At 37.5% G+C, this 12,578-nt stretch overlaps 1 protein-coding gene across 1 annotated transcript in view; it reads left to right on the top strand.

The window, feature by feature from the left end:
* The window catches only part of cerkl (CERK like autophagy regulator), a 56,131-nt gene that overhangs the window by 4,874 nt on the left and 38,679 nt on the right, over positions 1 to 12,578 (top strand). The window contains exon 2 of the mRNA XM_079426552.1: positions 8,266 to 8,499. Coding sequence (XP_079282678.1) covers positions 8,266 to 8,499 — 234 coding nt within the window. The remainder of the gene's footprint in view (positions 1 to 8,265; positions 8,500 to 12,578) is intronic.

Raw genomic sequence — 12,578 nt, 5'->3', positions numbered from 1 at the left:
CTGAATGTACAAACACCGTGATTTGATCTGGGTGCCAGAGCAGTTCACGCCTCCAGTCCACGCAGTTCATTTAGATCACGGGTTCACGCCATGTGTGCGCTGATTTTACCTCTGGCTCTGTACACGTATACAAACAAAGTGCCTGGGTCAGAGATTGTAAATGTATGCTTTTATTTTTTATTTTTTAATCATACAACTGATACAGAAGGCAACAGTTTTAAGTAAATGATGCATGCTATATAAACACTGTGTCGTATTCCACCGCTAAAATGTTTGCACAGAATGCTTAAATGATGGCTAATTTCAGGAGATGAACCTATAGGGGAAAAAAAATCACACATGAGATCGCTTCAGTATCTCAATTGTTTCTTCTGAGAGCAATGAGATTATATGACAATATTTTGTTTCTCAGATTGTGTACTGACAAAACACCCTTATAATCTCACAGGTCAGAGTTTCAGAAGTCTCAAATTTGAGTCGGCATGTAAAATCTTAGATTAATATGAAATCAGACATTATTTAATATTAAAATTGGCATAAAACAAAACTATATCTCAACTGTTGTGTCCGTAGCAATTTTGGGAGAAACATCTGATGAAAGTCAAGCTAAGAACTCAATTAGGTCTTCTGAGCTATGAAGAACAATCTCTGTGCAATAAAAATAAAAAAAGAACATGGTTGGATTAAACTGCTTTTTTTAAGTCCATAATCAGATATGACCACTGCAGGGATTTTCCTTTCTACGATGACAGAATCTAATTACTTTATAGAGTATATCCTGTATGCATGCTCACTTATCTCTAAGAGGGAGTAATACATTAGATGAGAGATGCACAATGTCATTCTTCTTCTATGTGCGTTTTAAAATGATTTAGTTTCAGATTAGATCCTAACATATTGACTTTAGTTCTCAGCTTTTGTTTCATTGATCACTTAGCCATTTATATGAGCGCTGAGCTGAACGAGCATGTCATGCAAGCAAATGCTAGATGGTTTACCATACACAAGCTGCGGTACTAGATCTTTGAAAATGACCTGTTTTTCCCAGAACTCTGAGGACTTTGGTTGACCATTGCGGTCAGCATGGAGCATCTGCCCCAGTGTAGCTCTCTGGAACTGGACTGACTGGCTCAGCCTCAGATTTCTGAGGCTAATTGCACCGCTGAGGTTATCTGATCCCATTTCACAGTACTGAGGGACAGAAGGGGGACATTTTTTAGTCCAGACACATTCTCCATCCTCCGCATGGAAAAATGCTGGGCAGAGTCAATGTCAGCTCTACATAATGGTATACTCTTCAATAAACATCAATCAACCAAAAAAAAACATGTTTTCAACTTCAGATATGCTGATAAGTAATGTTAATTTAGCAATTTAGCTACATTAATGAAATTATGTTATACATTTAAGCTATCCAGTCTTAAAGATCACATTTTTTTCCTCTTTCATATCCACAAATAATTTTGGCCGGGAGCATAATGAAAAGTAGGTGACGATAATTGTTTATTTCTAGAGCCTGTTTAAAAATAATGAGCAGAACATCATTAGCATCAATAATGAGTCATTATGCTGAGACATGCTCAGCTCTTCTACTAACACCTGAGACTCGGAGTAGGAGCCTCTGGTTACAGACCCAACGAGATAGACGTACATGCTTCCAAAAGTACACAACAGCATAAGAATGAGCATAAGAGCAGTTTTGCATTGCATGAAATGCATCTCGCTGTAAGCCTGCAGTGTTTTCAGCAGGGCAAATTGTTATAAACACACTTGACCTTACTGACAAAAAAAAAAAAATGTGGCTATAACTAAACAAACAAATGAAAACAAAATGTAGCTAAAAACAAAACAAAATGTGGCTAAATGAAACCACAAAAAGCAAAACATCAAAATAAATTTAGATGATAATGGAACTTTTTATTGCATTTATTTTTCCACTGAACTTGACAGAAAAATCAGTGAAATGTATTTTAATAGTAGCAGAGAGCATTACACTCTTATTGGTAACCGAATGCATAAATTAGCAAAAATATATTTTATTTAATTAACCAATATTAAACAACAAAACAAAACAGAAATCAAAACAAAAGCATCAAAAGTTCCAGGCCTGTCCAGAACCACAAATTGGAATCTGATTAACTTTTTTTTTTTTACTTTTTTTTGCATTGTGCTGACCTTGATGGATAAATCAGTAAAATGTATCTAAACAGTAAAGTGGAGAGTATTGCACTCTTATTGCCAAAAACACACAAGGGGCGGTGTGCAATGATGGAAATCTGCATGCACAGACCAAAACCAAAATATACAGTAATGAGCTGCACTGCACATGCAAAGTGTTTGTGTTTTATAGATTCTTTAAAATGCTATTTATCAATCAGATTGTCTCACGCACGCCAATCAACTGGCTTGTGTACTGAACACAGTCAAAGTTCAAGTGTGTGACCCCTCTGTATTACAATAGGGATATACAGTGTCACAGTCTAATTGCACACAGGGAACAAACAGACGCTGTCTCCTTTGTTTGCATCCTGGGGGCTTGAAAACGGCAATATAAAAATGTAAATATTGGGTTTTGGTGTGTGGGTCTGGGCACACAGGCTTCCACAGGCACAGGTGGAAAATATGCTCTCGGACGCCATGCTGGGAACCACATGGCCCCACACAACATGGGGGCAAAGAGTGGCTTGCTGACCTGGCACAGGCTTTCCGCAGTTGGACCCTTTTCAAACCACGGTATTAGTTTCATCTGTGAGAGCGCTGCACGCATCAACAACGAGTAGGGAGAAGATGAGACAAAGAGACCCTCTGCCAAACTGCACCCTGTGAATGCAGGTGAACAGATGAGATTTAAAAGACATTCAGGGATATTTTCTACATGGAGAAGTATATAAGATTTTTACATTTTCTGAAGGAAAGAGTGGTGCTTACCTGTGCAAATTTCACTATCATGATACTAGGATGTTGTTATGCAGTTTCTAGAGGCTTCTATGAGGTTACTTGCTGGTCAAATTTGAATAGCCTGCCTTAAAGTCTTCAAAATCTGCAAAATCATGCTCTTAAAGTCTAATTTTCCTATTCCTATAGTTAAAATATCCACAAATCTATGAAACATGATAAATTTACTTGAAACGGAAGCATCATTAGATATTAAGACTCGTTTTGTTGTATCTTAAATACAAGTGTGTTTTTATCTTACTGCACTGGCAGATTTTTTAAAATGTATTTTACCATGTGTAAACAACTTGTTTTTAAGTTAAAACGAGGAAAAAACAAGTGGAATATTTTATGGACAAGTGGGAAAAAACAACAAAGCCTTGATATTGTATGCAGTGTCGCTTATCTTGTTTTGATATGATTTTTACTGAAAAAAAAGTCCAAAAAAATTATTATTTGTGTCATAATCTTCTTGCCCACTGGCAAAAGTCTCTAGATATGGCTTGGGTCCATCTTTCAAAGTGAGCTTTTTTGGCCATTTTATTGTCTAACAGGTACAAATTGTTAGTCTAATCACTTAAAAAAAGTAACAAAACACTTCTCAGCTGGTATCATATATGTCTGGCTCACAAAGAGTATGAGTAATATAATACTTATGTTTTTCATATCACTAATGTTAAGTACAAGCAATACTAAAAGTGATTCTTCAAGCACTGCTATTAAAATCAATGCATATATATCAGACCACACGTATATTGAAATCTCACTGTAATAAAGTCTAGCAGCTCAGATCACTGCCAGTGTAGAATTGATTCTTTTTGTCCATACATTAGTTGCATGATGACATGATGTCGGGCCCCCTGCATCTCGCCTTTGCCGGAGCGCTGCTGAGAGGAAGCTTGTATCCATCTGGAAGCAATAAAGTTTTCTAGAAGAGTGCACAGTTTTATTTAATCTCCCCGTGTCTTACTGTGCCTCAAATGAAGGGCTGTTCCCATCTTGTCATCTGAAATCAGACTCATGTGCGCCAGAATATGACACTTGCCACGCTGGGGGCCACAGACACGTTGTTCCCTGCTTTGTTTTCTGCTCTCTGGATATCCGCCTTGCGAGGTTCAACAGAATTGGTATTTTCAAATTAATTAACAGTTTCCTAGCATGCAAAGATTTTATGACAACCAGCATTTCTTAACAGAAAAAGATAATTTAAAATTATTTAAAAATTCTTTTTGTTTTGCATGCATGATGCACAGTGCACTTGTCCATGCAATTTTGGGATTTAGGTTCATTTTTGCTAAGCCGGGCATCACTAACAATATTTATCATCCGTTAGGGATTTGTTTAGAACACAAAGTAAGGTGTATTGGGCATGAATAATCTTTAATTGTGTGGCTTGTTGAAGACATCCTAGATACTTGGGCCAGTAAACAACCACCATGCATTGTCTGGCAAAAAAATAAAAATAGAAATCTATATAACTCTATAACTTAAAAATACACTGAGTCATACAGTATATGATATGACTATCAATTTAATTTCTTTGTTAACGATAATAAATCTCAAAGATGTTTGAGGCACAATTCCAAAACTTTAGTCTAAACATTTTCAGGGAAAAAAATGAGCAAGTGTAACAACTCATCCTATTCTACTGAGTTTCATTTCATCCAGCCTGATTTCATAGTAATCCAGAAAACATGAATCGGCAGCCGGTGAGTGTAATGACAGCATGTGTGTGTGTGTCATCGATGGCTGTGAGTGGTGTCTACACACAGACACGCATGTAATTGTCAATGAGAGAGATGAGATCTCCGGAGACGACAGATCCATACTCAGTCTTCAGGAGGGCTCTGTGTTATATGACCTTGTGTGTTACCAGACGTGTCATATTGATTTGGCCCTTTGCAGCCCCTTTAGACCAATGACCCTGAACATATGGCCCTTCTTATTTGTGAACTTGTGTGCCCTGCAGCAGTGGCACCAGCGGCCAAAATCTTCAACCCCCTTCTCTATCCCCAACTTTGAGTTTCTATATGGATTACTCTCAAATCCCTTTTAGATAACACAAAAGAGGCGTAACGGCTTTTACAAGAAATCTACATCTGTCTATGCATCTTAAAGGTGTGTTTTGCCTTTTTGATTGCTGCAATATGGAATCTTTCAGATTAGATACTGTGAATATGAACTTGTGAGTGTGTGCATATGCTATAGGTAATCACTATCCACATGATCACATGATTACCTGTGGCATACAAAGGGATAGTTTATTCAAAAATGAAATTTCAGTCAACATTCACTCACCCTCATGGTGTTCAAAACAAATATTCTGTTAACTTTTCACCTGAAACATAAAAGGAGAAATTTTGAAGAATATAAGAATATTTTATATACATTTTCCATTTTTATATAGTGACCATTTATGTCAAGCTGTAAAAAATAAAATAAAAAAGTGTGTGTGTGTGTGTGTGTGTGTATATATATATATATATATATGTATATATATATATATATAAACATACATACATACACTGTATATATATATATTTAAATATATATTTATATATGTGTGTGTGTGTGTAGGCTATATATATTCTATTTTCAAGACCACTTATTTTATCATTTTCAAAACACCCAAGAACATCAAAAAGCAGACAAGAGAGCGAAATTAGGCACTTCTAAACTTTACACTATTGCCTAATGCCTATATCATTTAGCTCCCATTATTACTTGTATATTCCAGTAAAATGGATATTCGGAATAAGATTCAGCATTCCTAATACAGGCATATGCCAGTTGTCTTACTCAGTATTTTTATATATAGTCTTATTTGGATCATGGCAGTTGAGTAATCACCGTCACATGATACATACATAATCGGAATATAATCAAATTTTAATTAAATAATAATGGAATAAACACTCAGTGACTTATTGCACAAACTTATGACACTTCCTTTGCAAAAAGAAACTGGAACAATCATTTAAGAGCAAGTAGTTTTTTATGTTGTTTTTTATGTTGTTTTTTCTTTCTTTCTGGCATATTTTCATCTTACGTCAGCTTTCTAATACGTGCGTTAGCTTTCTAATTGCATCAGCAAAGCCATGTGAAGAGATTAATTTTGCTGCCAATTTTAATGTAGTTGTTAAAGTTGCATCATTATTTCCTTAAGAATAGATTAGCAAGTGTGGAGCTGTAGTGGCTAAAATACAATAGAGATATATAAAAAAAGTTTGTGTAAGCAAAAATTTATGAGCTCCCAAAAATAGAGAGAGCACAGTATTAGCAAAAAGTAAAGTTCCAATTGTGTGGCCTGTTTTTTGAGCAAATCAGCAGGAAACGCCAGTCAGACTCGTGCTCTACCAGGTGTATTAACTCAATCTACATCTCATTGCTTCTACTTAGTGGGCCACTCATTTAAACTCAATTTTCCTGCTCTTAATTGGAGAGACTAATTAGGTCCTATTGCCAAAGACTTAAAAAAAAGACCTCAGAGCCCAGACCAACCTGACTAGTGCACATGCTGATAAGCGCTGCCTGAAAAGGGCAGTTGTACAGCAGCGTTTGGAGTCTCTCTATTAAAAGGGTGGGCATGTGCAAAAACTGCAACACAATTAGCATCAAGCAGATAAGTCCTTCTCTAATCCTGTTTACGGTCGGCATCAGGCAGATGTGCCAAGAATGATTCGGACAAGGCGCAGGCTAACTTTAATGTAGCAGGGAGAAGCCCCCCTTTTCATCCTTGTCCCGGTCTCCACCTACCCTTCAAGACCCTCCCTCGCCCCCTCGGAGGAAGCTTCCTGTACACGGCCGTTAACACGGGCCACTTTGTCATTTGCCCCTGCTCTCGGAAAGCTCTGTCGGGAGAGATTATGTCCTATTCCCACTAATTCAATTGACTCTGGGTTTTTGTAGAGTGACCACAATGAAACGCAGCTTCGGAGTTAAATAAATAGAGTGGTGGAGGTATAGAGAGGTTCGAGCAGACGCCTGAGTAGGAACAGATGGCGGCGGGTGTCCTGCGCAGTAATGTGAGAGGGTAGTTAATGTTCTGAAACGCGGAGGTGCAGCTTGGGGTGCTCCTAATGAAGAAAGGCTTTCACACGAGAGAGAGAGAGAGACTGTCATTTAGAAAGGCAGCTACAGAACTCTGTCCATCTTGAGGCTTAGCGACAGATTTCAGTGTGGTTTAATTGGAGTTTGCCTGTGGGTAATGGTTTACAGCGGGGGGTCAGGGGAGAATAGGAAGCTCGTAGCCCAACGTAACGCTGGGGTATGAAGTGCGGCGCTGTTGAAAGTCTGAATTCTCACCCATTAAAACTTTGTGTTGTTTGTTTTGGTTCTTGTAGAAGAATTAAAGGGATAGTTCACTCAAAAATGAAAATCATCATTGAATCATCATGTTGTTGTTCCAAAGAAGAAATGTTAAACATATTTTGTCTATACAATGAAAGTCAAAGGGGTCTGATATTGATACCCCACTGATCTTTCTTGAATGGGCAAAAACAGTTAAAAATTTTGGAGTCAGTAAGAAGTAATGAATATTTTTATTTAACAAGGACACATCAAATTGATCAAAAGTGACAGTAAAGACGTTTGCATTGTTAAAAATTCTATTTCAAATAAATGTTGCTATTCTAAACTTCCTATGCATCAAATAATTCTTAAAAAAAAAAAAAAAATCAGTTTCTACCAAAAAATATTAAGCAGCACAACTGTTTTCAATGCTGGTAATAATAAAAATGTTTATTGAGCACCAAATCAACATGTTAGATTGATTTCTGAAGGATCATGTGACCATGAAGGCTGAAGATTGCCATTGCAAGAATAAATACATTTTAAAATATATTAAAAGCGTCTGCTAAATGCATAAATGTAAATGTAAATTAAAATAGAAAACAGTTATTTGAAATAGTAATAATATTTTACAGTTTTGTAGTTTTTTTGGTGAACTATGCCTTTAAAGCCATTTAATTGTCAAGTGCTGCTTCCCTGTTATCAAAAAAAAAAAGAGTCAATATAAAGAGCCAAACTTAAATAAACCGGTGTCATATTTGTCATAAATCATATTTGCTTGTTGTTTTGAAATAAAACGTTCTCCCAAGCACTTATGCTAAAAGTTATTTCCTACTAGTTATGAATGCAAACTCATTGCCTCTGAATAAGTGCTGAAAAGTGCACATTGGCATTTGCATACTACAGTCTTAAATTTAACCAGGCCTTTAAGGGTCAATTGGGGTGTAAAATGATAAAAAAAAAAAAAACTACATTAAGTTTTGGCATTTAAACACATAACTTTAAAACCCAACTCACAACTCTCTTGTGTGTTTGCTTTAGCTGACCGTGATGTGAAGATGCAGGAAGAGTATGTGGAGCTTAAGGATGTGTTTGCTGTGAAGGTAAAGAGGCGGCGCTCTGCGGGGCAGCAGACGGGTGGAACTCTGCTGGGCATCACACTCTTCCAGTGCAAGAAGAAAGGGCTCAAACTCAAGGAACATGCCATCCATCTCAACAACCTCAGTGCAGACCACTGTGAGATTTGGTTCAAGAGCCTCAAAGAGATCCTCAGCGGTACGTTCACACACCATACACTGAAATAACAAGGTCACAAATCAAACATTAGGCATTTTAGAATTAATTCATCTTGGAGCTTCAGTGAATTTTATGGCATGCAAACATTAACCTGGTCAACATTTGCTAAATTTTATTGTGTTTGCTGACATTTATGGAATAAAGTTAGCCCAACCCAGTAATGAATAAGATACAATTACTCTGTACCTAAACCTAGTGAGTGCAGCATTTTAAGTGTGCTCTTGATGCAAGACAGTGTTAATTATGCTGATACTATTTTATGCCAAATTCTGTGGCAGCATGTCTCATTTGCAGTGAAGGCAATCTCATAATGCACTGATGAGAAACAAATATATCACAAAAGAAAGTCAGATAAATACTTACAACAACCTTTGATCAATCGAATTTAAATATGAAATATTTTACCCAATATTTTTGTGTGCTGCGTTCAGTACAGCTCAAAGGTTTGAAGTCAGTAAGTCTTTTTTTTTTTAATAAATCCTTTTTTTAAGGCATTAAAATGATCAAAAGTGACAATAAAGACGGTTATAACAAAAAATTAAATAGCTCAACTGCATTTCAACATTGATGATAATAAGAATTTTTCTTGAGCACCAAATCAGAATATTAGAAAGATTTCTGAAAGATCATTGTGACATTGAAGACTAGAGTAATGATGCTAAAAATTCAGCTTTGCATTACAGGAATAAATTATTTTTTAAATATTTAAATAGAAAACAATTATTTTCAGTTGAAATAATATTTCACAATTTTACTGTTCTTACTGTGTCTTACTGTGATCAAATAAATATTTAAAAAATCTTACTAGACAAACTTTTGAACATTGTGTATTTTTATGCTTATTAGATTTATTAAATAATAAACCGTTTATTAATTTAGCAACATGTGCAACACATGCAACACCAAACTCAAATCAAGTTAGTCCTTTGCATAAGGAAAGCTATTTGTATAACTCATTGAGTAGTCAATGAAGAGCATTAGACTCACTTGCTCATTAGGTTTTGGAACAGAGCCTTTGTATCACAATTAAATGATTTCTCAACTATGCATCAGACCTGCAAATATGATATGAAATGATGTTCTAGGTGTGTCAGCAACATCCTGACTACACAAAACAGCCATGAATAAACTCCACGGACTGGATTATAAGGTACTCTTGTTGAAAGTCGAGGGGCACCATCTCTTTTGTGTGATGACCGTATCATTGTGTGGTGTGTCTGAAGGGGGGGTCAGAGGGGGTCTTGAAAGAGGTGGTGTTGGCCGCAAGGACCTGCTGGATCAGACTAGAGGAACAGGTTGGTCCTACAGCCTCCCTGGAGTTTGTAATTATCTGTGCTCCTCTCGCTATCGTTCACTGCCAAGAAGGGCCAGCGGCCCTGCCTAGCGCTTCGCTGTGCTGCACGGGAGACAGGTGTCCTTCCAAATGCGTCAGAACTCTTCGTTCTCCGGTTCTCGAAAACCAGGGGGAGGGATGCAAGGAGGAGATTTCATAGCGGGGGATTCAGTAAAAGCCCGTCTGAGACTCTCCTGAGGACCAACAAAATGATTTAGTATAAACTTCCTTCGTCAGCTAAATGAGCGTTGAGCATTCAGATGCTGCCTTTGTGAAAATGAGTATGTGTAATCTCTGTTAATCCCAGTCTGCAGACAATGCAGAGCTGCACATTTTCACTGATTTAATCTAGCGTCACAATTAGGCTGAAAGTTCAATTTCAGAAATCCTTCTTTGCCCGCTGTGCGCCCCACATAAATACCGCACACTATGCAAGTAGTAGGCGATATTTAAAAACCGGATTGGATATGAAATGTGAGTTTGGGACTAGATAATGGTGTGGGGGAAATCTCTGGAAAGTGTTTTTGTCCGACGAGGGCCTAGTCTTAATGCTGTATTAACGCCAGCTAATCCTTGGAATTTCAGTTACAGCACTGAGTAAGAGGTGATGTAACAGCAGCAGTGCTCAGGAGGTGCATTACGCACTGGGAATTAAAGAGGGGATTGTCCAGGCCTCACAACTTTATACTGTCAAACCCTTCCCCCAGCTTGATGAATCCTTGTTAAGACTTTGGCCATGTAACTTCTTCGCACGAAAGTGTTTCTGAGCTGTAGCCCTTTAAAAATTGAAATGCTGGCTTTTTGCGGGTAATTGTGAGTGAGGGCTGCATGTACTGTGGGTAGAACATGAATTAATTAACATAATTAAAGAATGTGCCTTGAGGGAGCCCAGAGGAGAGAGGACATGCTTATTTAGTGCTGCAAGGAGAACAATTAATACCCAAAGATGAGATTCATTGTGGTGTTTTACAATTGACATTTCACAGCCATTAAAATACAGTGTTTTAAAAAGTATATGGCCTGTAGATTTAAACTTTATATGTGTTAGCATAAAATTAGAATCACTTCTGGATCTTGTCTGTGTAAAGTTACATCCAGTCTTTCATATTCATGACCTTGTAATGCTGGTAAACTTGGTCATTTTCCTCTCATATAGGAAATGTGTCCACCTTGTAAAATAGCCACACTTTACACAGCTAAAAATGACTTCTTAATTAGATTAATGTTCAGTGAAAATATCTGCCTGAAAACACTATTAAAATTATATTGTCTGAAAACATAATATCATAATACTTTATATCCTATACAATGTGCTTTGAATGTAAATGTAAGGAGATTTAGATATTACAACTAGAAGATTTGATCAGGATTAGGTGTTTTTGCAGTGCAGATCAAATAATAAACAGGTTTTTACTGAATAATTAATTTACAGATTAGGTAATTTCAGTGATACTAACCAAACAGAATTACAAAAGCAATTCAAAATACAAAAATCACTTGCAATAACTTGCATTATCACAATTATTTCCCTAACCTGAGGAAGGTCGTTTGACAGATAGGCTGCTAATAAAAATATTTATTATGATGATGACACAAGTTTGAGTAGTGCAAGAGTAGAAGAGCATAGTAGTAATAGCATATTAGCAATAACATATAGGCAGAAATAGTAACAGTATAATTATAGTATATTTTCCTGATTTCAGCCACAGAATTAAGACTCACGTAAACATGCAAATCTTGATTCACACATTCGGCTGAATTGTACATCATGTGTTCGTTCATAAAAAAGTTTTTTTTTTTAACTAAACTCCAGAGCTATGAGGAAATCACTCAAAAACATTTTTTTAGTAAGTCTTATTATTTAAATGAGAAATATTTGATCATTATTCATTGTAAATGAAATATTTCAACCATTTTGGGAATGGATTTCAGTCCATTCTCTCTCCTATAGATGTAATAAAGGAACATTGATTAGGGCCTGTGCCTTTCCTTCTCCAGGTTCTGATAAGCAGCAGCACAGTTGTCATGTGTTACACGATCACCAACTAAATTTATACCTTCTCAAACTCATACAGTTGTCCTCATGGAAATGTTCATCCCATGCACATGCTCTCACACGCACACGGACGCATGTTTTCCATAGCTGGATTATCTCTGTTACTTTATTGGCTGTTAAGCGAGTGCTGACGAATCGGGGGGAGGGGGGGGGGGGGGTTTGGTTGGAGCGGGCACTCTGGATTACAGGGGTGCTCACCGGTTACAGTGGTGTTTCCCAGGGAGGCGGCACAATGGAGGGTGTGTCCCAGCTGACACTCAGCACAAAAGGTGAACGGTCAAAAAAAAACCCAGACCCTCAATCCCTGGTGTGATTTCATTCAAGGTGAGCCGTGAATGCCGTCCACAGCATCGCCGTGTTTTTCTGACAAGCCATGTGATGTGCGCTGACACATGAGGTGCAGCCGCCCAATTGACAGATTAAACCCTGCGGTCAGAGAGCGAGCGCTCGGGCCAGGCCACAGACCAAACGTGTGGGGAGACAACCAGTAACAATAGTAGCACCTGTACTACAGTCTACTCGGGTCCGACGTAGTCATCGAGTCGAACTGGAATAGACTCCTTGTGTCCTTAAACCCTCTTTTGAAAGATTAGTCTAGGCAGGTCAATCAGAGCCCGGGAAGCCCTCCGCGCTCTGCTCCGGACACATAATGTGCTCTTGGTGCTCTTG

Source organism: Barbus barbus (assembly GCF_936440315.1).
Source record: "Barbus barbus genome assembly, chromosome: 10".
Taxonomy (NCBI): domain Eukaryota; kingdom Metazoa; phylum Chordata; class Actinopteri; order Cypriniformes; family Cyprinidae; genus Barbus; species Barbus barbus.
This window is presented reverse-complemented; position numbering and strand designations above follow the sequence as displayed.